At 44.5% G+C, this 27,442-nt stretch overlaps 1 protein-coding gene across 1 annotated transcript in view; it reads left to right on the forward strand.

Annotated features, from left to right (window-relative positions):
- LOC135211178 (actin-related protein 10-like) overlaps positions 1-27,442 on the forward strand; it is a gene marked incomplete in the record, with an annotated part of 143,199 nt that overhangs the window by 18,014 nt on the left and 97,743 nt on the right. Inside the window, 1 exon segment of the mRNA XM_064244381.1 lies at positions 1,457-1,609. Coding sequence (XP_064100451.1) covers positions 1,457-1,609 — 153 coding nt within the window.

Genomic DNA, 27,442 nt, shown 5'->3' on the forward strand with positions numbered 1-27,442 from the left:
GGCTCTCTCTTCCCATCTTTTCCTTCCCCTCTACCTGTGGGCAGAGGGCCATGGTCGTCACTACGCTGGATGAGGACGAGATGCAGGTGAGCTATATGACAGAGCCCCATCCTATCCCTTTCACTAGGGGATAGGAGCAGAACTATCCACCCACTTCCATTCTTTTATCAAGGGGGGGAAGTGGATGCCTACAAGAGTCAAACCATGACTTTATATTGCTCCTGTACAGGAACAAGTTCTTACATTGCTGGTACAAGAAGAGATACGCATGCCTCTCTCTTAGTACTCGGTCCAGAGGTCTGACCATTGATCCTGCGGTGCACACCCCGATCAATCGGACAGAGGCTTGGATCCCTCCCTCGCTCTTACGACCAGGGAGGCTTCCAAGGTTGGGCGAACACCAGTCTGTTCACAAAAGACTCAGATTCCACCCACCAAGAAGTGAGTCTTCCTATTGTAAAAGGACCGAAGGTTTGTATGCCGTGTCGGAACAAATGACAATTTGTCCAAAATTGCATTTTTCCTAACTATACAAACCTGAGGTCCTTTTACACATAGCCCCACCTCATGCCACCCCTCACTCTGCAGTTTTTGCTTGGGCCAAAAGCAAAAGTGATTTGTTTACCTCCCAGTCGCGCGCGCGCGCCTGTCGGACAAGCAGTTAACTACCGAACCCCTTGTTCGAAAGCTTACGACCTATCCAGCTGCCGCTAGTACCTTCCTATTGTAAAAGGACCTCAGGTTTGTATAGTTAGGAAAAATGCAATTTTGGACAAATTGTCATGTTATTCGACTGTTGGGCCACATGCAGATGCATTTGTGCTCCTTGGAAACAGTTTATCGTTTGATAGCCAGGTTAGAGAAAGAATTTCCTGTGTAATACTGTTGAGCAGATTGGTAACAGTACAACCAGTCTGCAACTAGTCATAGTGTTACAACCACTAGTTGAGTGGTACATTGTGTAATAGAGTACTTTAGTTCTAACAGGATACCTAACAAATTCCAAACTTTCCGTATACATTCCAGGTGGACTGCATGCCCAAGAGAACATTGACGCTTCTGTAGAGATAAGAAATTTCTAATTATGAAATATAAAGATATGCATAATTTTGCTAATTTCTAATTATGAAATATAAAGATATGTAAAACTTTGCTTTGATTTGCTTATCTCAATATGAGCAAAATAGTTTAAACAAATTATCAGTATATTTTTAGAAACATCCACATCTCACAGATGTAAAAAAAATAGAGAAATGCCGTAGTGAGTCAAATGAGCAATCATGAAGCTCTACATGATCTTAACTAAGAAGCAAAATCTTTAGCCTGAGCTTTACTTGAATGGAAAATATTAACAATATTTCATAATTAGAAGTAAATTGACAGTAAACTTTTCTTTATTACAACATATTTTTAAATACGTACAGTATAAAAGCAAAGCTGTTCATTATTTTCACAGGGCAGGATTTGCTGCTGAAAGTGGACCCCGAGTCGTTTTAAAATCGGAGGTATTGTGCAGAAAAACTGGCAAACATGTTCCTGTTTTTGAGTATGAAGATGATGAGGAACTGAGACATCATTTGGTAGATTACATCCACAAGCTTTATTTTAGGTATGCTGTTTTTGTATTATATGTATTACAACATTGAATGTATCATGAATTCAATGTCAGTGTCATTATCATCACTATTAATGTTGTGAACACTGTCAGGCATAAATTTTAAGTGATCTGTCTTCATCTGTACTCTTTCTGTACAATTTTGTGATCACTAGCATTCATCCCACTACGTATTTTTTTTTTTTTGTATCAATCGCCTTTTTGAATAGCCACCCCTCTTTCCCTTCAGAGTGTATGCCATTACCAGCTTAGACTTTGAAATCTTTGAAAAGGTTCCAGCCTCTGTTCAATACATCTCTCAACAATGTTTTGATTTTGTAATATGGTCTTCCAAATATGCACCAGCCACATCTGTTCTTCCCTTTTGTGTTTACTAATGGTGTATTCTTATTTACCTGTAGTACTTCATTCATGCTTTTGTTGTCTTTTACTGCTCTTTCAATACTATCAGCTTCACCACTCAGTGTATCCTTTAAGTAAGCGTATCACTGTCTTTTGCTTGTCTAATTCTCCATCCATGGTCCTTCTCCTGCAATTGTCTGTCTGTTTTCATACAATTGGACATCTGAATATCCCAACTGTACATTTCCATTTCCTTCCTTTTTGGTCACAATTAGCTTTTTATTATGAATATTGACTTTGTTTTCTCATTATTATTCCCCTCTTCCATATTTGCAACATTTTTATGCTTCCTTTGATTCTGCAGTTAACACTAGTCAGTATCCATATAGCATTTTGTTCACACACGGAACAAACCTTTGATCTTAACAATGTGATAATCTTCTTGCGCCAGCTGGAAACAAGTTAAAAATAATCAAAGATTGTAAAGCAAGGAAGCTGTGGCACCTGGCAACTCATTCGTATAAGAGGTGGAGGCTAGTCACCGACCAGGCATAGAACCCTGTAATGCGTCAGTCTTTCTTTGACCACCTTAGAGAGTAGTTGCTTGAGCTCTCTTTTCCAAGCTGGTGGCTTTGTTTGCCCATGATTTCTTTGTTTCAGTGAGTTTGTGCATGTGCCTTGTTGATTATCATGGAGTCCTCCAATTCTTCTAGACCTCATCGATATGCGCCCAGGCATTCAGGGCTCCAGGTTTTGGCGCCTACCATCACAGATCCCCATACTACGTGCAGTAGGTGCCGATCTAATTTTTGTACCATTACTAATCCTTGCCCGGAATATCATTCCTGGCCTGTGTCGCAGTGGAGGGCCTTCTACAAGAAGAGGGAGCATCATTGAATATCCACTTGTCCTTCTTGGGATGATTTTTTGCCTCCTCATTTGGATGGTTCAGCAAACCCTTCTTCTAGAAGCATTCCTTCTGCATCAGTTGTACTGCTGTCTCCTTCCTTTTTTATCCATCAATCATCATTGGAAGTAGCGGGAGTTGCACAGGATGAGTTTATGTTTAATGTAGCCCCCTCTCTTGCAGGATATAATGTCCTTCCTGAGAGGGAGGAGCCCATGCCTTCTGCTTCCTTTATTTCAGATTCCGAATCAAATAAGATGGCGGCTGTTTGGGCATCTCTAGGCCTAAGGGGTACCCCCTCTTTGGATGGCCTACTCTTGCATTTCTTGGCTGCTCATACCCCCCCAATGGTTGGTAAAAAACAAACAATAGGAGTATTTTTTTATTTAGAGAAGGCATATGATACCACCTGGAGGTGAGGGATTTTAAAAAAATTGATAGAATGGGGAATAGGAGGCAATTTATATGAATATATTAGGGAATTCCTATCTGAAAGATACATAAAAGTCAAAGTGGGGGCAGAAATCTCTGAATCATTTATCCAGGAGGAAGGAATCCCCCAAGGTAGTGTACTAAGCGTGGCGTTGTTTGCAATAGCAATAAATGAGATAATTGAAATGATCCCACCAGGAGTCCAAGGATCCCTTTTTGTAGATGACTTCGTCATATATAGTAGTGGTGAAAAAGCGCTAGACATAACCAACAGATTGCAAGCAGCCATAAATAGGATAAAAAAATGGGCCGATAACAAGGGTTTTAAATTTTCACCGCAAAAAACAAAAGCAGTCAGATTTACTAGATCAAGAAAACAGGAATTAATTCCTACTTTATTCATAAATAATGATATAATTGAATATTATGATGAGATTAAATTCCTCGGTGTAATACTGGATAAAAAACTTACATTTAAAGAACATATAGAACAACTGGCGATAAAAGTGAGAAAATCCTTAAATATAATAAAAGTAATTGCGCATAAAGACTGGGGTGCTGATAGAACCTCTCTGATAAAAGTATATAAGGCTATTTAATGTATGACACTTACCTGGCAGGTATATATATAGCTATATTCTCTGTTCCACCTGGCAGAAATTTTCAAAAAACTCGCGGCAAACGCTAGTAACCTATTTTAGTAGTTCAGGGCAACCACCACCCCGTTACCGTGGCGCTAGCACTAGGAACCGTCCCATTGGGGCCAGATTTTCTCTGCCAGCCGAACCGGCAACATTGTTGGTGGTTCCCTGCTAGAATTTTCATTCTCGTTGCTGACTGATCTTGGATTTTGGTATTGTACTCGGAAACGTTAGCTTGGCATTCGCTTTGGATTGTTCTTTAAAGATGTCTGATACTGGAAGTATGTTTAGAGTGTGTGTTAAAGAGGGGTGTAAGGTAAGATTGCCGAAAGCTTCGGTCGACCCTCATACCGTTTGTAAGAAGTGTAGGGATGATGTGTGTACTTGGGAGAATAAATGCACTCGAATGTGAGAATTTATCAGAGAAGGAATGGAAGGTCTTTATGAAATATGTTGAGAGGCTTGAGAAAGATCGTGTAAGGAAGATCTGTTTCTCGTAGTGGAGGAAGTCAAATTCTTCGAGTAAAAAGGAGTGAATGTATTTCCTCTCCAGCTCCTTCTAATGTAGAATTGGTAGTTCCTTCTCCCCAGGTATCTGCGCCCGCTGCTGTATCGGAGGGGAGACGAACGATACAAATATTGTGAAAGTGTTCGCTGCCCTTGCGTCCATGGGCGACCATATACAGCGACTTACAGATAGAGTTAGTGCTTTCGATGTCAGTGAAAGTGTAGTGGAGGGGGCGTCTGATCGTCTCTCTCGTGCTCCTAGACCTGGACCACCTCTGTCAAGCTCCCAGACCCAAGGGAGAAGGCATGTCGACCAGTCGAAGGGAGGCGAGAGAGGTTTTGTCACGGTCAGGCGTCCCTTCGAACAGTCCTGTTGCAAAGTCCCAGGCTGTTTGCAGTTCGCCGCAGAAAAGGCGTAACTGGGAAGTGTGCGTCCTCGGAAGGTTCGACTTCCGAGCGAGAACGTCGGTATGCAGTGGTGTCTCGCCCACTCAAGAGGACGTTCAGGACATCAACTGCTCTCGAGAGACAGGTGCAAGATAGTGAGGCTTGGAGTAGTCCTGAGGTGTTGTCATCCTCGGAAGACGGGGACGCAGTGCCGATCAAGAGGAAAAGGATTTTTCGTACTAGAGAGGACGCAGGACGCACTGGTGATATACATCAGTCTCGGCATGGTATTTCCATGGGAGAATCGCCTCCATCTTCTCATGTATCCTCCCCTCGTATTTCTCCGTCGGGTAGAGTACAAGATCGCTCTCCGTTAGGTCGCAGTCCCGCTCGTAATCCTCATCCTTCGCGTCTACCATTCAGGAGGATAGTACGAAGCATTCATACGGGAAAATGCAGTCCAAGTTGGAGGGCTGGTGAAGTCTTGGGATGCTCCTGAACAAGCATCTTCGAGGCGTAAGGACGATTTCCTTCCCATTAAGTCTTCTAAAAGGGAAGACAAGGACGCGTTCGCCGAGGAACGCAGGGCGCACTGGCGCTAGGAGAAAATATAGTTGCGGAAGAAAGCAGGACGCAAACGTCAGGAACGCGGGAAACAATGGTGGACGCAGGCGGCAGGAAGCAGGCGTGTCTACGATGGACGCAGGACGCAGGCGGCAGGACATCGAGAGGTGGCAGGACGCCGACGCCTCGGTAGCCGCAGGACGCAGGCGGCAGGACATCGAGAGGCGGCAGGACGCAGACGCCTCGGTAGCCGCAGGACGCAGGCGGCAGGACTCTATTCCTTCAACGAAGCGTCAATACGACGAGGATTTACAAGACATTTCTTCAGCAGAAGAAGAATTGGAAGTAATTGAAGAAAAGAATACGGAACCTTCTTCAGATTATAAGGTTCTGACTTCACGTCTTATGGCTGTTTTTGAGGGGGAATTTAAACCGACAGCTCCGTTATCCCCCTTATCACAGTTTTTCCAAGACTAGGAGGACTCCAAAGAAGTCCTCTTTCCTTAAAATGACAATGTCAATTTCGGCAAAGAAGGCCCTTCAACGGGTGAATGACTGGATGAAGGAGAGAAAAAGAAGAACGGGAAAATACTCTTTTTTTTTTGTTTTTTCCCTCCAGCTAAGTTGGCTTCTAATCAGGAGTAATGGTACGCTACTGGAGAAAGTCTAGCCTGGGAGTACCTGCCTCCTCCCAGGGGGACTTCTCCAGTATAGTAGACAGCTCACGCAGACAGGCGTTACAGTCTGCCAAGGTCTGGTGGACGTCTTCAGAATTTGAACCATCTATTTAAAGGGATTTTTAGGACTTTCGAAGTCTTCAATTTCTTGGATTGGTCTTTGGGAGCGCTAGCGAACTCCCTAGAAGAAGAGGATTCGCAGGACTTAGAAACAGCTAAGAGCATTATGTCCTGCATGGATAAGGCTCTGAGAGAGGAACGAATGAACTGGCTTCGTTATTCACAGCAGGAGTAACTTAAGAAGAGATCGCTGTTGTGTTCGTTCGCTTCAAAAGGAGTTTCTAACTCTCAGAAATCGGAGTTACTGTTCTCGTCCTCTTTCGAAACAGCTGTTTCCTTCAGAGGTGATTAGGGATATAGCTCTCTCCCTTTCGCAGAAAGCCACTCTCAAGATCTTCTTTCTTCTTCAGTTAAAAAGTTCTTACCAACCAAGTTGGTGAAGAAGACTCCAAAGGATACTAGGCCTTCGCAACAGCCCTTTCGAGGAAGAACATTCGCTCGACCCGCCTTTAGGGTAAGAGAGTACCCGCGAAAAGAGGAGCCAAGGACCCCCTTCTAAAGGAATGAGAACTCAGTCCTCCAGACGACAGTGGGAGCCAGACTTCAAGGTTTTTGGGAAGTTTGGCAGAATATGAAGGCAGATCCCTGGGCTGTCAACGTAGCTCGGGAAGGGTACAAGATTCCTTTCTTGAAAAGACCTCCTCTCGCAACATCTCCGAGAGCCCTCGGGGCAAATTACAACGATTTAGAGAAAGAAAGCGGCTCTGTGGGAGCAAGTAGCTTCCATGCTAGAGAAAGGAGCCATAGAACCTGTTTCTGGATCACGAATCTCCGGGATTTTACAACCGTCTGTTCCTGGTTGCAAAGTCCTCGGGAGGTTGGAGGCCATGCTGGACGTAAAGTCAACTGATCTTTTCGTAGAAAAGACGCAAGTTCACTATGGAGACGAACGATTCAGTACTGGCAGCGGTACGTCCAGGGGGACTGGATGGCGACTCTGGACTTACAAGACGCATACTTTCATATTCCGATTCATCCAGGAAGCAGGAAGTATCTAAGGTTTGTGATTCAGGACAGGGTCTTTCAGTTCAAGGAAAGGCCTATGCTTCGCCTTTGCACAGCCCCTCAAGTGTTCACGAGGATGATGTCCAATGTGGCGAGATGGTTACATTTAAGAGGGATCAGAGTGTCTTTTTATCTGGACGACTGGTTGATAAGATCCCAATCAAGAAGTCAATGTCTGTAGGACTTGAGTCAAACATTGGACTTGGCAAAAGACCTAGGTCTGGTAGTGAATATGGGAAAGTCTCAATTGGAGCCCCAACACAGATAGTTTATTTGGAGATTCAGATATCGGCAGTGACTTTTCGGGCTTTTCCGTCCCCGAGAGGCAAGCCCAATGCATTCGGAAGGTGCAGGACTTTCTAAAGAAAGACGATGCTCTGCAAGAGAGTGGATGAGTCCTACTGGGCACACTCTCTTCGCTAGAGAGGTTCATTTTCTTTAGGAAGACTGCACATGAGACCTCTTCAGTTTTTCCTGAAGGATTCATGGCCAAGAAAATTGCAACCGGATTCCTTCCAGTTTCTAATTCCGGCCGAAGTAAAGGAGGAATTAAAAGTGGGTGGCTAACTCCAGGCAGGTTAGCAAGAGGGATGTCGCTTCAGCAGAAGAACCCAGACCTCGTCTTGTTTTCCGACGCGTCGGACGCTTGCGTTGGGGAGCGACATTAGGCCTCAAGAGGTGTCGGACTTTGGAGCAAGGTCGAAACGAAGTGGCACATAAACAGGAAGGAACTGATGGCAATTTTCTTGGCTTTGAAGCACTTCAGAGAGTTCATTCGAAACAAGACAGTGCAGGTCAACTCGGGACAACACCACGGCTCTGGCATACATCCGGGAAACAAGGGTGGGAACTCATTCTTTTCCCCTTTACGATCTGGCAAAAGAAATTCTGCTTTGGGCGGAAGAGGAAAAGGTCGTGATACTCACCAGGTTTATACAAGGAGAGAAGAACGTGGGTGCGGACCTGTTGAGCAGAAGAGAGCAACTTCTCTCGACGGAGTGGACGTTGCACATGGAGGTTTGCCAGAGCCTGTGGAAGTTGTGGGCCGTCCGGTAGTGGATCTGTTTGCGACAGCCAGAACAAAAAGGTTACCAACATATTGCTCTCCGGTTCCAGACCAGGAAGCAGTGGCGGTCGATGCAATTCCTTTGATGGGATTGGTCAAACTTAGATCTGTACGCTTTTCCTCCGTTCAAGGTGCTGGGGAAAGTGATGAAGAAGTTCAGGGAGAGAAAAGGTACGAGGATGACCTTAATAGCCCGTTTGGCGGCCCAAAGTTGGGTTCACAGGGAGGTACTGGAATGGACAGTAGATACGCCAAGGACTCTTCCTCTAAGAGTAGATTTACTCAGACAACCCCACTTCGACAGGTTTCACAAGAATACCCTCGCTCTGGGTCTGACTGCGTTCAGACTATCGAACGTCTGGTCAGAGCGAGGGGATATTCGAGAGAGGTGGCCAGTGCAGTGGCTAGAGCCAGAAGAACCTCCACAATCACAGTGTATCAGTCGAAGTGGGACAATTTCCGGAAGTGGTGTAAGAACAGGAAAGTGTCTTCATCCAGTACCTCTGTGACCCAAATCGCAGATTTCCTTCTATACTTGAGGAAGGATTTACGCCTGTCAGTTTCGACAATCAAAGGTTATAAGAGTATGCTAACCTCAGTGTTAGACACAGGGATCTAGACATCTCGAATAACTTAGACCTTAGAGATCTGATTAGGTCGTTTGGTACGAAGAAACAATCAGAATGCAGGCCACCTGCTTGGAACCTTGATGTGGTCTTGAAGTATTTAACTTCTAGCAAATTCGAGCCGTTAGAGGAATCCTCTCTGAGAGATCTTGCTAAGAAGACTATCTTTTTAGTAGCATTAGCAACTGCTAAAAGAGTTAGTGAGCTTCAGGCCATATCGAAGAAGGTGGGATGGAGCACATGCATGCAGTGTGTTCATTCCAAGAAGGTTTCTTGGCCAAGAAATGAGAATCCAGCTAATCCTTGGCCAAGATCCTTTGAAGTTTTGGGTCTAGCTGAATTGGTGGGTCAAGAGCAAGAAAGAGTTCTCTGCCCAGTAAGAGCGTTGCGATGTTATATAGAAAGAACAAGAGTTATCAGAGGGAGGTCTGATGCTCTGTGGTGTTCAGTTAAAGATCCCACTAGACCCATGACGAAAGAAACGCTCTAGCCTTCTTCATGAGAGAGTTAATTAAAGAGGCTCATATGTTGTGTGAAGAGCAGAGCTTTGGTATTTTGAAAGTGAAGGCTCATGAAGTCAGAGCAGTGGCGACTTCATTAGCTTTAAAAAGAATTTAGCCCTCAAGGAAATTATTGAATCTACATATTGGAGAACTAATTCAATATTCGCGTCTCATTATCTTAGGGACGTTCAGACAACCTTTGATAATTGTCAGACGCTAGGTCCATACGTGTCTTCAGGTACAGTATTGGGCAAAGGAGTTACTACCCCATAACCTTCTTTTAAGCTAGTTGATTTTATTAGGTGATGGTGTTTGGGTTTATTGGTCGTCTGAGAAAAGTGTGCGGTACTTTTCTCAGTCTTGTTAGTATGATCCGGTGATGGTGTGTGTGTAGTTCAGGTAAATGATCTGTTACTAGCTTGAATGCCGTGGCATAAGAGGGCTGTAAGGTTCTGTCAACACATTGGTCACGTCCAGTTGTCAGTTCCAGTCTTAGCTTCTTCAACATACAGGACACTTCCTTGTTGAGAGCTACTAAGGTTTAAGCAGGCTTAGAGGCAGGACCTATGAAGTCAGCTACCTTAGCAGGTAAGGAACCTGGAGTTTTAATAATATTTTAATAATATTTTTATACTCTTAAGAATGTTGCTGTCCTTGACCCACCTCCAAATGTGTCAATCAGCTATATATATACCTGCCAGGTAAGTGTCATACATTAAAATGAAGTTTTTATGATAAAACAAAGTTTAATGTATACTTACCTGGCAGGTATATATAATTTAATTCCCACCCGCCTCCCCTCAGGGGACAGGGTTCAGAGAAAATCTGGCCCAATTGGGAACGGTTCCTAGCGCTAGCGCCACGGTAACGGGGTGGTGGTTGCCTGAACTACTAATAGGTTACTAGCGTTTGCCGCGAGTTTTGAAAAATTTCTGCCAGTGGAAAACGGAGAATATAGCTATATATATAACGGCCAAAAAAAAGGTAGTATACATAAAAAAAAACTTTAGGTTAAGTAAAAATTAAACAATTAAACTTTGTTTTATCATAAAAACTTCATTTTGTCTAAGTAAACTTGATTATGCATGTCAAGTATATGGTAGTGCTTCTAAAACCCTATTAACAAAACTGGATGTCATACATAACATGGGTATTAGACTATGCACTGGAGCCTACAGAACTTCCCCCGTGGAAAGTCTGTATGTAGAAGCAGGAATAGATCCCCTGAAAGTACGAAGAGAAGAAATGGGATTAAAATATATAGCTAAAATAAATAACCTTAATGATAATCCAAACACCAAATATATGAAGAACATAACAAATAATTATGACAATAAACCAAGAGCCTCTAAACCATTGGAGAATAGATTAAAACCCGATATAGAACATCTAAAATTAGGAACAAGTAGCATATCAAAAATAACCACTCCTAAAATACCTCCATGGAGACATGCTAAAATAGATATCTGTGAGAAATCATTTAATAAGAATGTAACAGATGCACAATTAAAGAGTGAATTTCTGTCACACCAGGAAAAACATAAACGGGATATTAGTATTTATACAGATGGTTCCAAGTCAAAGGAGGGTGTAGGCTATGCTGTAGTAACAAAAAATATAAAAATAAGGGAAAAAATTCCAAAAATATGCTCGATATTCACTGCAGAGATAAATGCTATATTAGAGGCTATAAAACATGCCTTTATGGTGGGAAAGGCAAACGATACCTTTGTAATATACACGGATTCTTACAGTGCTTTAGAAGCGCTAAGACAATACACAGTTTCTCATCCCGTAATATGTTATTGTTATAATACAATTAAGTTTGTTCATACTTACCTGGCAGATATATATATAGCTGTATTTTCTGAAGTCCGACAGAATTTAAAAATTCGCGGCACACGCAGTGGGCGGCCAGGTGGTAGTACCCATTCCCGCCGCTGGGAGGCGGATATCAGGAACTATTCCCATTTTCTATTCATATTTTATCAGTGCCACTGTCTCCTGAGGGGAGGTGGGTGGGCACTTTAATTATATATATCTGCCAGGTAAGTATGAACAAACTTAATTGTATTATAACAATAACATTTTGTTCATGAAACTTACCTGACAGATATATAGCTGAATCCCACCTTCTTGGATGGTGGGAAGAGGGACAGAATAGGATTTTTGGGAAACTAAATTAAGTAGATGATATACATCTTGGTTCCTGACCTGTTAGCATAGCCGACTTCGTGATTACTGTCACCAAAGTCTGCTTTCTGCGTTACTAGTTGTTTTGTAGCGAGGTAGAGACCTGTAATGCTGGTGCGCTCTAGATGATCTGTCAACGGGGGCGTGACCACAATGTGACTAGACCATATGACCATACTTCTGAGGGCACCGAAGCTAAAACCACCACCTGACCTAACCTATCAAAGTTAGTTCCATAACTTCTAGGCTAAAGAAAAGGAACGCACCTCAAGCGACCAACCCTTCAAAGTTAAAAGCACACCTATCCCTTTTCTATAGGATAGGATTCGTTGTTGCTTCTTGCACCCAATAATATATCTACGGATATGTATGGTCCTAGCGACTTACGGATCTGAAAGGTGTCTTCACATCCCGTCGGGATGAGTGTGAAGCGAACACAGAGTTGCTTCGCTAAAGCGTGGCACTCAGGATGTTACTGAGTGTCATGCTCTGTTGAAATGCTTCCGAGGCCGCGCCCTCACCTCTTGAGCATTCATATTAAGAAAAAATCTCAAATCTTTATGCAAACCTAATGAATGAGACCTCTTAAAAGAACTCCTTGGCTATAATGCCAGGGTGTTCTTGGACATGAACCAGTCTGGTCTTTTTACGGAACACCGCAGATTGTCGGGAGTGTGAAGCGAACCCAGAGTTGCTTCGCAAAAGCGTGGCACTCAGGATGTTACTGAGTGTCATGCTCTGTTTGAAAATGCTTCCGAGGCCGCGCCCTCACCTCTTGAGCATTGATATAAGAAAAAATCTCAAATCTTTATGTAAACATAATGAATGAGACCTCTTAAAAGAACTCCTTGGCTATCATGCCAGGGTGTTCTTGGACATGAACTAGTCTGGTCTTTTTACGGAACACCGCAGATTGTCTGTTGACTTGACTTTCTATAGTTTTATCAAGATAAAACTTGAGAGACCCTACAGGGCACAGGACTCTCTAATGCCCTTGCCCAATAATTTGTGCCATACCCTTGGTCTCCAAGCCTTCGGGTCAATGGTTAGACAGGTTTTCGTTCTTATCAAGAACGGAAGGCTTAGCGGACAGACCGCATTATGTCCTTTAAAAGCCAAAACCTCTGATGATGGCTAAAACCTCACTAACCCTCCTTGCCGTGGCTAGAGCGGTTAGAATATTTGCCTTTCTGGTCACGTGTATTAAGTCGCAGAAAGGATAGGTTCGAAATGCTTTTGGCATCAGAAACTCAGACTACGTCTAAGTTCCATGCCGGAACCTTTGATCCAGAGAATTTCAAGATCTCCACAGACCTCAAAGATCGTGAAGCTTTGTTGTTTGACAGAACCGAATCTCGGAGCCTAGAGGCCGTCAACAAAACAATATTTGCATATTCTACAATAGTTAGGACTTCTATCTTATCTCATACTTCATACGGAAAGATAGAACCATAACGAAATTCACAGAGGTCGAGGTGGAGGAACAGTCATTTCCCTTCACTATCTCCAGAAACGGCCCCCTCCGATTGAAAAATGAAAATAGGCAGCACTGCTTTGCCTTGGCCAAGAGACTGCCATTAATCTTGAAGCTCTTATCGCTTCTCGATAGTCTGAACGCCTTCAGAGTCAGAGAGGAGAGATATTAGATACTTCTCAGTAGGGGACGATGTTAGATTACACAGATTCTCTCGGGAAGGGTCTTTGGACATTCTCTGAATTACCTGACCTCTGTGGAATCTAACCTCTTAGAGGCCAACATGTGGCGACTAAAGCTAATCCTCTAGGATCATGAATAAGGGAACAACTTAAGAGGAAGCTCCTTCGTCTTCAATATTACGAAAAACTTAACGAAAGGACGCCCTCAGTCTCTCCTCACTTTCGACATACTTCTAAGTGAGGATTACTCAGACGTCAGTAGTTGTTGCCTTCGATCGAGAAGACCCGCACGGACGTGCACTAGTTTAACGAACCTCTTGAGGATCGTTACGTTCGTGCCCAAGCCCATAACCAATTCTCTCTTCTCGAGCTATGAGAGAGCTGAGAAATTATCCGAGATGATTTGGGCCAGTCGATCCAAACTCACCCTTCGAGAAACTGGAGAGCCGACCAGTTTGGCTTCCATTTCTTTCAGACAATGTGCCAGAACATCTGTTCTCTGTTTTCGGATGTCTGGCACCCTCTCGCTATCACCCGAGGTGATCCTCAAGCCGTTGAGAGAAAATTAGAATTACAAGATCTTTGATGTTATTCCAATTTCTTCGTGAGGAAAATTTGTAGAGGTCTGAATTGCTGTTTATTCAGGGAAAACAAGCTTCTCCAGCGAGGAATGGTCCCCAGCAAACTTATCCATTCCCTCACCTCAGCCTGCTTACTTCCCTAAATAAGGCTGCGCTTTGCATAAGCAGGAGGAGCATTATTATAGTGCTATGCCGCGGTAGATTCGTACAGAATGTTACCTGTGCGGTAAACCCGCACCTAACAAAGTATAAGAGATATCTTGTTGAAATTTTCTAAGTAAACGGCAGGTATGATCATTCAAGATTACTAGAAATTTCCTCAACCCGAGGCTAAAATCCATGATTGTAGGGCAGAGAGACGGTTTATTCAGCCATTCCCGCAAGGGAGAAGAGAGACGTAAAAACAACCGCCGCATGGACACCGAGCTAGCCGGTACTGGCGTTAGATACACAGTAACAGCAGCCTTGATCATCGTCTCGCCCACTATGTGCCTGAGTTGCCAGCTACTCCTTTTTACGAAGGGATAGGTATGAACTTATCGAGCCAAAGGAAACTCTCAAGCAGGCATATTTAAACGAAACAAAATTCGCTAAATACAGAAGCTGAGTTGATGTTGCAGTTCAATTAGAATACTTCTCGTCTAAGTCGCAATCCGTAATACTAGGATATGCGCCTACCCCTCGGACAATTCAACTGCTTAGTAGAATCATGTCGCAAGGTTAATATACGTAGTATATTTATAGTATTCTGAACAACGATCTCCATCCTAAATTCTTTCCTTCAAGAAAACAAAATAAGGATTGGAGATCGACCACCTTCGATCTCTATCAAAAAGAGTGAAGGAGAAGTCTTCCTCGAAGGAAAGCTTCAATGGTGAACAGAATACTATCTGCCTGAGTTGCCAGCTACTCCCTTTACGAAGGAACTAGGTATGATATTATGCGCCAGCAAAAGGAAACTCTCAAGCAGGCGTATTTAAACGAAACAGAATTCGCTAAATACAGAACGCTGAGTTGGTGTTGTCGTAACAATACCTGAAGAGTTGTTCTTACTCCGAAAACTCTTGGAAGTTGAAGGGAGTGTCAAATAAATACATTAGAACAACAGTTCTTTCGGCTTCTATCCGCAGAGGTAAATACGATATGCGTATATGACTCGACCCATGCGTTAGCAAAATGACGCAAAGATAAACTACGTAAGTATTGTAGTAATTTGAACATCGAATTCTCTACTACATCTTTCCTGGACGAGGAAGAGAGAAAGAAAGGAAAACGACTGTCCACGTTCTAATGAACGAGACTTTTAAAAGAACTCCTTGACTCTTTGCCAAGACTCTTTTCCAAGAAAAGGGAGTAACATTCGAATAGAGATCATCAATAGAGAACCGAGGATCGAAAAGACCGTTCAATGTTCTTATGATATTGGACAAAAGACTTCCTGGATAGTCTACAAGTCCTTTCTCTTAACCCCCAGATGAGCCTCTGAAAATGAATGAGAGCTCTTCCGAAATTTGTTAATGAGTTTATCCGCTTAAACGATAAAAAAAACGTTAAATCTATGTCAATGAGAAAACTAACCCCATTTAATGAGGGGTTCCCCCACTTAAATGACAAAGGGGAAAACGTCCTGACTTGACAAAATATTAGCACTTTGCTAATAGGGGGAAAAACCCTTTAACATGACCGAAAGTCACCCAGGAATCCGAGTATATAATCTTCCCGATTCTCAAAGAAATCGATGAAGAGGAAAGAGGGATCGAAGAAAAAATTCGGGTATAGTCTCTCCGCTAACTCCGAATCCTTTTAAAAATTTCTGTAAAGAAATGTCCTCAACAGCAAATAAGACGCCTTCAACAAGTCTTTTCTCTCGCAAAGCGTCCTGCGAGCTTCCACCGAAGCGTCCTGGCGAATGTCCACAAAAGCGTCCTGCTGAGCGTCCTGCTGAGCGTCCTCAAAAGCGTCCTGCCGAGCGTCCTCAAAAGCGTCCTGCTTAGCGTCCTGGAAAGCGTCCTGCTGAGCGTCCTCAAAAAAACGTCCTGCTTAGCTACGAGCGTGTCTGAGCAGAGAACACCAAGTCTTCTAACGACGTTTCAGAGAGGAACTCGTTGAGCGCCTTGATGCATGCAAGGCCCGCCAAGAGGCGTCCTGGCGAGCGACCTTGCCAACATCTCAATGTTATGACGAACCGCGTTTTGCGTATGACATTGAATATTTTTAAGGGACGTCCTCATGCGAGTCTCCATGGAGAGCCGCACGCTGCTCCTGAAGAGTGTGAACACTAAAGGAAGACGTATGGCTTTCGTCTTCCGCAAGGTGCTTGCCGAGCGTCCTGGAGAATGTCTCTACTTATAGGACGTCGAGCACCTCCAAAAGCTTCCTCACGTCTAAATTGCCCTTCTTATGCCGACCAGAGACATAAGTTGTTTGACTGTGCAAAGCAGCTTGCCGGCCGTCAAACTTATCAGCTTGCTTTATCGAAGTAAAGCGAACGTTACATAACGTATACGGAGCGCAATGAGGAGAGGAGACGAATACTGAGTTGCTCCTCAAAAGGGGAATCAAGAATGTCCTTGATTACCAAATTCTTTTGGAATGCTAGCGAGGTTGAAACAGCTCTAACTTCATGAGCGTTCACTCGCAGGAGGCTCAAATCACTCTTCTGGCAAGATGAATGAACCTCCTTAATAATGTATAAGTGATATATAATGAGCGTTCATATACATGAGCGTTCACCTCAAGCGAGGAGGCTCAAATCACTCTTCGGCAAGATGAAATGAGCCTCTTAATAAATGTAATATACATGATGTATATCATGAGCGGGTCACCTCGCAGGAGGCCTCAAATGCACATCTCTGGCAAGATGATAGCCTCCTAATTAATGTATAAATGATATATACATGAGCGTTCTCGCAGGAGGCTCAAATCACTCTTCTGGCAAGATGAATGAGCCTCCTTAAATGTCCCTTAGGAAAAGAGCCAGTGCATTCTTCTAAAAGGGAAAATGTGGTTCTCTTTACTCTTTCATCCTCTCGTGACGAGAGAGAGGACGTGAAGCGTCCTCTTCTCTCAAAGCTTCTTTAGGGGGGGGGGCGCGAGTCCTTCCGAGAACTCCAACCCCTGTGTGGGGAGGACGCCTCGGAGGACGAGAAGCAATCCTTCAAGATTCGTACACGTGCACGATCTTTAGCAGCCTGGGAAGAGTCAACAGGTTCTGCCGAAGGGACGCCAGATCGGTGGGGAGCCCCCGTAACCCTCTTGCGGCTTTCGACATGCCCTCTCCCTGAGTCCTGGGAGTCCGACAGAGGTCCAGGCCTAGAGGCATTATGGGGCCGATCTGACGCCCCCTCCACAACACAAGGGGCACTACACTTCACAACACTGATTGGAGAGCGAGCACTTTAGTCTAAGATTACTTGATGTAATCCTTTAGCAGACACTTCTTCTAGGCTCGTAAGCCATACCACAGGGTTAGGCAAAATAAAATCTACAGGAGGTTAGAAGGTTTATTATTTCTAACTTCTGTTTACTGTGGAGGAAAACTCCTGATTCTAACACGCTCTAAAATGCGTAAATGAATCCTCCTTCTTCCGTAATCAGTCACACATTACACTAATTACCTTATGCAAAGAAAACATGTAAACGTCATATATACTAAGCGAGTGTCTACCGAAAGTTCCGGTAGCCTCACCTTACCATGCAGACAACAAAGTCTGAAACTAGGCTAACTAGCTTCAGACATCAAATGCAATGAAAAAATTTACGATAGCGTATGCCTAGCCACAAATCCAAGTTAATAATCGAAAGAATAATTAGGATACTTAAGTGGCTAATGAAGTTTCAAAATCCTAGGCGGAGGTCTGTAAACAGTTGTTTACCGACCGGCGACAGAAAAAAAATATGAATAGAAAATGGGAATAGTTCCTGAATATCCGCCTCCCAGCGGCGGGAATGGTACTACCACCTGGCCGCCCACTGCGTGTGCCGCGAATTTTTAAATTCTGTCGGACTTCAGAAAATACAGCTATATATATATCTGTCAGGTAAGTTTCATGAACAAATGAAGAAATAAGGGAGTGGATTGATATAATAGTAAAACGGAAATCTATAAATATAAAACTCTGTTGGGTCCCTTCCCATGTGGGCATAAAGGGTAATGAAGAGGTAGATAAAGAAGCCAAAAAGGCAGAAAAAAAGGAGTCTATCAAAAAAATACAAATACCTTACAATGACATTAAAACAACAATAAATGAATACTGTCAATCAAAATGGGAAAAAGAATGGCTAGAATTGAATCATAAATTAAAGCATATTAAACCATCTGTAAAACCTTGGAATAGACAACAATGTCAAAGAAGGGAAGATATCATATTAACAAGATTAAGAATAGGACACACATACTTAACGCACAAATACTTGATGTTGCAAGGCGAGGAAAGACAGGCCCCTTACTGTGACCATTGTCGTACTCTGGTCACAGTCCGTCATCTACTTACTAAATGCAATAAATTCGAAAGAAAACGAAGATCCAACAACATATATAACATACCACTTGAAGAACTATTGGGAGAAAATGCCCCACTTCAAAATATAGTAAAATATCTCAAAGAAATAAACCTGCTTTATATGATATAACGTCTTATAATTTCATAGTTATACAGTAAGCGCTGAATGGCCTTTGCTGCCCCAGTGCTTGGTGTTACACCTAAACTTTATAAAACCAACCAACCAACCAACCCCCCTGCCACCTCCCTCGGCAGACCCCCCAACCTCCAGGCCTGTACTACTTTGGCTCTCGAGTGCTGCCTCCCAGTGGAATGCCTTTGTCATCATCAACGGGTTCGCCCTTGATCGCTCCGCCAATGAGGCCAACAACCAGCGCTGCCATTCAAGATGTCATGATGTCACTCCCAGCATACTCTCAGCCTATGACGTCAGCTGTGGTGACGTCTCTACCTCCTGTTGTTGTGATGTCATCTCCATCTTCACCTGACATCATCACAAACTCTCGCTGAGCTATCGGAGACATGTTATTTCAAGCTATGGTCAAAAGGCTGCACTCTGTTTTTCGAGAGAGGTTCGAATTTTGCTCTCAAGGAGTAAGCTCTCACCTCCATCTCCTTTTACTTCTTCATCTTCTTTTCCCCCCACCTTGCCCTTGTGTCAAATGTTGGAGAATTATGGACTTTGTGGCGTTGTCTTCTGCAAGTAAGAGCAGTGCTACGCTGACTTCTCTACATGGTCAACCATCTCTGAAAAGGAGGGCTCGTAAGTTGTCTCCCTCTCCAGTCCCTTGTAAAAAGGCTAGCCCTTTCCGGAAAGAACAGCCTTCATGTAGTTTTTGGGACTCTCCAGAGAGATTCTCTCAGGATATAGCAGGAGAGGGACGTCCAAGTGAGAGGATCACATCCTCTAAGTCGAAGTCGTCGTCAGGTCCGCACCTGTAATACTGAAGGACAGGTAAGAATACCATCAGTCCCTCCTGTAATTCTTGAGACTCCTGGGAGACATCTTCAGCGTTCGGAGTATGAGAACCCGCTGACTCCCAAGCACCCATCGGCGCCACAGTTTGCCTGCACGCCAGAGCAGCCTTTGGCGCCTGGAACTTTCGTGGCGACACTAGTACAACCTTTGGCTCCCGAGCGTCCATTGGCGCCCGGAACTTTCGTGGCGACACTAGTACAACCTTTGGCTCCCGAGCGTCCATTGGCGCCCAGAAATACAGTTGCAACCAAACGTCCACTAGCTCCCGAGCGCCCACTAGCGCCCGAGAATCCACAAGCACCCGAACGTCCGCTAGTGCCCGAGAATCCACAAGCACCCGAACGTCCGCTAGCGCCCGAGCGCCCACTAGCACCCGAGCAACCACAGGTATATATGCAACCAGGTGCACAGAGGGACCAGTCTGAAGCGCTCAGACAGTCTATGTCATCAATTTCAGCTTCGGGCCTACCGACAGAACTTCAGGTGATGGCTGCCCCCGATCCTTCTCTGTCAGCCATCCAGAATAAGTTAGACAGCATTTTGGGTTTTATTCAATCTGCGGCGCCCCCTATCCAACCTGTAGAGACCTTATCACCTATTTCTTCAGCCGAAGAAGAAGAGAAACAAGAAGAGGAGGATAAAGAGTCTTCTCTCACTGCCTACAAAGCCTTGCTTTTTTTACTTTGGTCTTCTTACATGAGGGACAACCAGGAAGACTCCAGGAAATTACCGAAACTATTACTGTCCTTTTTGCCTCGAAAAGCGTTAAAGGAAATTAACCTTTGGCTTGAGGATAAGAGGGATCAAGGCAAGGTTAACTTCTGCTTCCCTCCTTCTCGTCTTTCAACTAGGAGACACTTGTGTTACGAAACCGGAGAAGCTCTCTTTGGGTGTGTCTGCCTCCGCCCAGGGAGGCTTCTCTGCACTTATTGACTCGGCGAGAAGATCGGCTTTCAACTCGGCCAAGATAATGTTTACGGCGTCAAAATTAGACCACCTCATTAAGAATATCTTTAAGGTTTTTGAAGTTTTTAGTTTCCTGGACTGGACAGTAGGAGCCTTGGGACGTAAACTGAAGAGCTATTCAGTGTTGAGTGAGGAAGCTTTTACAGACATTTCGGGAGTGATCTGTTTAGATAAGGGGATTAGAGATGGTTCCGTGGAACTAGCCTCTCTCTTCATGTTAGCTATCCTAAAGAAGAGAGAACTATGGTGTTCTTTTACATCCAAGGGAGTATCTCGTACCCAAAAGTCTGCCTTGTTGTATTTGCCCTTGGATAAGAAGCACCTGTTTCCAGAAGAGACAGTAGTGCTAGTTGCCTCCGAATTGCGGAAGAAAGCAACACAGGATCTTCTCTCGCAATCTACTAAATGGACTAGAGAAAATATCCTAGTGTATGCCCCTTGCCAGCCAGCCGAGGACAACCCTTTCGGGGCAGGGGATTCGGTAGATATTTCCCAAGATCAAGGGGCAGAACACTTTTCACCCTTAAATCTATTAAAAAATCCTCAACCAACCACTCGACCAAGAAGTAGTGTTTCAGTCCTTCGTGCACCAGTAGGAGCGAGGCTTCATCAGTTTTGGGAAGAATGGGAAGCAAGAAAGGCGGAACCTTGCATCATAAAGGTTTTAAGAGAACGATACGATATTCTGTTCAGGAGAAAGCCACCGTTATGAGGCTCTCCGACAGCTTTGACTGACAGCTTACTCAGAAAATTAAAAAAGTTCATCGCCCTTTCGGAAGAAGTTTCGTCTCTCTTGCAAAAGAAAGCAGTAGAGTTAGTAGAGGAGCCACTAACACCAGGGTTTTACAATCTTCTGTTCGTTTTCCCCAAGTCATCGAGGGGATGGAGACCCGTATTGGACGTAAGCACTCTGAACCTTTATGTGCAAAAGACAAAGTCCAAGATGGAGACGAATCAGTCTGTCCTTTCATCAATCCATCAAGGGGATTGGATGATCTCCATCGATATGGAGGACACATATTTTCACATCCCAATACACCAAAACTCAAAGAGGTTTCTGCGTGTTGTCTTCAGGGACAAAATACTATACCAGTTCAGAATGGTGTGTTTCGGGCTTTCGACCGCACCACAAGTGTTCACCTGAGTGCTAGCTCCCATTGCGAAATTGTTACATCTAGTCGGGATAACCTTTACTTAGACGATTGGCTTCTCCAGTCAGAAAACAAAGGAGAGGTGCACGGAGGACCTTCAGAAAACCCTGACTTTAGCTCAGGGTCTAAGACTGTTAATAAACAGAAAGTTGCAGTTACTCCCCAGTCAGGAATTATTCTATTTGGGGATGAGGATCAACTCAGTGAGTTTTTGGGCTTTTCCATCCCCACAAAGAATCGAGTCGTGCCTACAGAAGGTAGAGAAATTTATAGTTCTCCAGGAATGCTCTGCAAATGAATGGATGAGTCTTTTGGACACTCTATCCTCAATAGAACAGTTCGTGACACTGGGGAGACTGCATATGAGGAACCTATAGTTCTTCCTCAGAGGGAATTGGAAGAGAAAGAAGTGTCTGGACTCTTTTGTGTTCCCTATCACACAGGAAATAAAGGAGGGCCTGCAATGGTGGAAGTTAAGAGACAGACTTGCAGAAGGGAGATCCCTTCTCCCGCAGAGCCCCAACCTAGTGTTCTTTTCAGACGCATCAGATCAAGGTTGGGGAGCGATTCTGGGGGAAAAGGAAGTATCAGGCGTTTGGAATGCAGAACAAAAACAGTGGCATATAAATCGGAAGGAACTGACTGCCATCCACTGGGGATTGCTAAAGTTCGCGGACGAAGTTCGCAGCAAAGTAGTGGCGATACACTCGGACAGCATGACAGCGCTCTCGTATATAAAGAAAATGGGAGGGACACACTCGTTTTCTCTTTGCGAGACGGCAAGGAGCCTGCTGTTATGGGTGAAATCGAATCATACCACATTAATTCCGAGGTTCGTTCAGGGAAAACTCATTGTTCTCGCGGACGAACTGAGCCGCAGGAGGCAAGTACTTCACACGCAATGGATGATGAATCCAGTGGTATGCCTCGAATTGTGGAAACTCTGGGGGAAACCTATGATAGATCTGTTTGCCACAGCAAGAAACCATTGTCTCCCCCTTTACTGTTCACCAGCCCCGGACCCGAAAGTATGGTCGACAGATGCGATGCTTCTGGACTGGTCGAACAAGGACTTGTACGCTTTTCCTCCATTCAAGATGGTGAGAGAAGTTGTCAACAAATTCGGAACGCATCACAACGTTTCGATGACTCTCATTGCTCCATTCTGGCCAGCATAGGAATGGTTTCCAGTTCTTTTTGATCTTCTAGTGGATTGGCCAAGGTTACTTCCGCAGAGAACAGATCTACTCAGACAGTCCCACTTCAGGAGGTTCCATCAAGGACTATCCACTCTGTCTCTAACCCCTTACAGACTGTCCGACAACTCTTACGAGCGAAGGGGTTTTGAAGACAAGCAGCGAGAGCTATTGCTCAGTGCAGAAGGGAATCTTCAAGTAAAGTCTATCAGGCAAAGTGGGCTGTGTTTAGAGCCTGGTGTAAAGAGCATAATGTTTTGTTTTCTAAAACAACTATAACAGAAATATCAGATTTTCTTTTATATTTGAGAACAGATAGGAATCTGTCTACTGCGACTATCAAAGGCTATAAGGCGATGTTGGGATCTGTTTTCAAGCACAGAGGATTGGAAGTGTTGTCAAATGGAGATCTTGCAGATCTCATTAAGTCCTTCGATATAGAAAAACCCAAAGGTTCGAAGATATTATCTTGGAACCTAGATGTAGTACTTAAGTGGCTGTCGGAAACTCCGTGTGAGCCGTTGCAAAGAGCATCGTTGAGAGATTTGACGAGAAAGACCTTATTCCTAGTAGCCCTGTCTACAGCTAAAAGAGTGAGTTAAATAAATGCCATGGACAAGGGTAATGCGGCTTGCGCATTAACCTTGGGGTTTTTGGCAAAAAAACGAGATCCTGTCCAAACCGTGGCCTCGTTCATTCAGTATCAAAAACCTCATGGACTTGGTAGGACCGGAAGAAGAAGAGAGGTTACTCTGCCTGGTCAGAGCTCTGAAATGTTATTTACAAAGGACAGAGAAAGTTAGGGGCCCGTCCGATCGTTTATGGTGTTCGGTAAGGAATCCGGTGCGCCCGATGTCTAAAAATGCCCTGGCGTTCTTCTTACGTAGCGTAATTGTAGATGCTCATTCACAAGTGCAAGAAACTGACCTTAATAAACTTGAAGTGAAAGCTCACGAGGTAAGAGCAGTGGCAACCTCTCTCTCGTTTAAACACAATCTCTCTTTGGACTCGATTATTCAAGCAACGTATTGGAAATGTAAATCAGTGTTCGCCTCACATTACTTGCGTGATATTGAAACAGTATATGAAAATTGCAGTACCCTGGGTCTGTACGTATTTAGCGGTGGGCACAGCATTGGGTAAGGGTGTGTAGGAAGTCATACCTTCCTAGCCTATCTCTTCACCTTGAACGAGGTTGTTGAGTTTTTAGGGGAGCCTGGAGGTACTATGGATGTACTAGGACTACCCTTCAGTCAAGTGTAGAGTTGGGTATGAATTTTATGGTATGGTTGAGGTGATATGTTTTTTACTCTGGTAACATTTGGTTATTTGGTACTGCGCCCTGGGCAGGGGCATCCTTTGGTTGACCATGCTAGCCATAGACATTCCTTAGCTGCATGGATCCCACTGTTTAGAGGACGAGCCATGGCTATACCACCACGTCCCTATGAGTTAAGACGAGCGACTTCCAGAGGCAGTAATCAACTGTTCAGCTCTCTTAACAGGTAAGGAACCAACAAGCATCTGCATGGATGCTAGCACTAAATATGATAAAATAAGATTTTATGTATACTTACCAAGTAATTACATGATCAAAGCCCGCCCTCCTCCCCTCACATGGATAATAGGGCATAAACAACTGATTTTCGGATGGTGTTGGTTCCTCACTCCCCTGATAGTGGGCGGGGGGTATCACCTGACCAAAATAAACTAGCGCTTCCGCGAATTTCAAAAATTCTAGCTGCTGACGGTTTTAGAAACTATATCTATGTAACTACTTGGTAAAGTAAACATAAAATCTTATTTTATCATAAAAATGTCATATTCTTAAATTTTGGGATTGCATAATTATTGCTTCATGTCCCTGAGTAAGATGCTGTTTGATTATTTCTATCACTATTATTCAAAATAAGGGACCATTTATGGCCTGAAAGGCCATAAACTAGGCAAGTTTCCCCAGTGTAGGATGCCAAAATGTGACAAAAAATATAGAAAGAAAGAAAAGCTAGTAATTATGAATGATAGAAGCAATTCAACAAAGCAAGTAGTACATATTAGGCTCCCTACTTATTCATAAAGAAAAATATATTTTTATACATTCAACTTCCCTGCCAGATATGTATATACTTCGCTATAGACTCCGTCGTCTCCGACAGAATTTCAAATTTCGCGGCACACGCTACCGGTAGGTCAGGTGATCTACCGCCCTGCCCTGGGTGGCAGGACTAGGAACCATTCCCGTTTTCTAATCAGAATTCTTCTGTCGCCCGGGCCATCAACATTGTTGTTGGTTCCTCTCGATTGGTTTTTCTTTTTTCACCGGCAATTGATCTTCTTGACCGACTTTTGGTGACGTATCTGGATTGTTGGGTGATTGGTCATACTACGCTTTTGGTGGAACTGTTTTTAGGTGGTACTTGATTTTGGAATTTTCCTTTTAAAAATGTCTGACTCTGGAATGGTTTGTGAGACGTTGTGTTTGGGGAATGTAGGCTGTAAGGTGAGGTTGCCGAAAGCTTCGGTAGACCCTCACACGGTATGCAAGGGGTTGCAGGGAGTATGAATGTTCTTTTACTAATACTTTGTAAGGAATTGTGAGAATTTGAGTGAGAACGAATGGAAGAATCTAACTATTATTTAAAAAAGTTAGAGAGAGAAAGAGTGAGGAAGGCTTCTTTATAGAAGTTTAAGTAGTTCTAGATCTGAACTAATTCCTAGCTTGGGATCTTCCCCAAGGGTAAGTATTGCTACTTCTCCTTCCATTGCAGCCCCTTCTCCTATTGCAGAACCTGTAGATTCAGCGAAGAACTTGCGGATCTAAAAGCAGCCTTCAAGTTGATGGAAAAAAAACAAAATGGCTGCCATACAAGGTAAGGCTAGTGATTATTCAGTGGACAGTGATATGAGTGTCCCCAGTGTAGTGGAGGGGGCATCTGGTCGGCTCAGCAACGCTCCTAGGTCTAGACCTCTTCCAAGCTCACATGCCCAGAGAGAAGAATGTCGAAAACCGAAAGGAGGTTGTGGAGAATCCCCCACCGATCAGGTGTCCCTCCCCCTTCGGCGGTTTCTGTGACACCCCAGACTGCCAAGGATCGCTATTGTAAAAGCGTCCTACGTGAGTGTTTTTCGTCGTCGGGATCTTCATCTCCGAGACGTGATTGGAGAGATTCCGATCGATCTCGGCCTCTCAAGAGGAGTTGGAAGGCTCCGACTATTGATTCGAGCCCAGAAAACTTCCCTGAGGAGTCTGCCCTCGGGAGTGAAGAAGGCAAGAAGAGCCATTCTTTCAACCAGAGTGAGAAGGCGGCAGGAGGGGGGTGGAGGCGATGGACTCCTCCCCGTCCTCCTTCCCCTCCTCCGAAGAGGATAAAGAGGAGGTTACGAAGAGATTCATGATGGCGATGCAAGAGCAGATTTCGTCTTTTGTAGGAGTCCTGTCAAAAGGAGCCTCCTAGAAGGAAAGACTCTTCCCTTCCGATCAAAAGATCCTCCAGACGTATGGAGGTATCTGCCGCCAGGATCGATACTCCTACTCGAGGTGAGGTTTCCGGTACGAACCTGGATGAACCTATCAGACGTCTGGCACCGGCCAGGAGTGAGGAGTCACCCAGGAGGCAGGAGCCAAGAGCCAGGAGTGAGGAGTCAACCAGGAGGCAGGAGCCAAGAGCCAGGAGTGTGGAGTCATCCGGCAGGAGGCAGGAGCAGGAGGCAGGCCAGGCAGCATAGGCAGGAGGCCAAGAGGCAGGAGTCGGAGTCAAGAGGCAGGAGCCAGCCCCAGGAGGCAGAGGCCAGGCTCAAGGAGCAGGAGGCAGGAGTCCAGGAGCCGAGTCAGGAGCAGGAGGCAAGGAGGTCAGGAGCCAGGAGGTTCAGGAGGCAAGAGCAGGAGTCGGAGACTCGTTCCTGAATTTATGACTCTTCTCCAAATAGGAGCTCCTCGTCCTTCAGAGCTTGGGAGGTCTTGGAAGGACTCTCCCTCCAAACGTGGACTTTGAACTTTCTCCTTCGTCTGATCGAGGTTTAGACGAGTTGTCTGATGACGAACCTCCTGCTAATGAGGGGACTCTCGAGTTATAAGGTCTTAGCCTCATTATTGCTTCAAGAGTTTGGAGATTCTCTTAGTCGGTCGGCTCCTCCTTCCTCCTCGGCTCTCTCTTTTCGAGCTCGGCTACGTCAAAGTCCTTTCGTCCTTTTTTTGAAAAATGAATGCATGCAATATCGATGAAGAAGGCTCTCCATTCTTTAGATTCTTGGTTATGGACAAGAAGAAAGAGTTAGGAAAGACGGTATTCTGCATGCCTCCTTCCAAACTACATGGAAAGAGAGGTATTTGGTATGGGACAGGAGAGACTATGGGTCTTTCTCTGCCTGCCTCTGCAGATGCGGACTTTTCCAGTTTAGTGGAGGCCTCTAGACGTCACTCCTTAGGATCGGTCAGAGCGACGTGGAGCACTTCAGAGTTGAACCACTTTCTAAAGGGACTTTTTGTCACTTTAGAGGTGTTCAACTTTCTGGATTGGTCACTCGGAGTTCTGGCCAACAAATCTAAAGATCCGGAGTTTCTTAAAACCCAGAGATTCCTCCATAGCGTCCTGTCTTGCATGGACAAGGCAGTACAGGACGGTTCGGGTGAAGTGGCTTCTCTTTTTGGTGCTGGTCCTCCTGAAAAAGAGATCAGTATATGGATCCCTATTATCAAAAGGGGTTTCTCCGAGCCAGAGGACTGCTTTATTGTTCGCCCCGTCTATCGGATCATCTGTTTCCTTCCTCAGTTAGTGAAGGATATATCTCGCTCGCTAACTGAGAAGGCGACACAAGACCTACTAACA

Source organism: Macrobrachium nipponense, chromosome 4, assembly GCF_015104395.2.
Source record: "Macrobrachium nipponense isolate FS-2020 chromosome 4, ASM1510439v2, whole genome shotgun sequence".
Classification (NCBI taxonomy): domain Eukaryota; kingdom Metazoa; phylum Arthropoda; class Malacostraca; order Decapoda; family Palaemonidae; genus Macrobrachium; species Macrobrachium nipponense.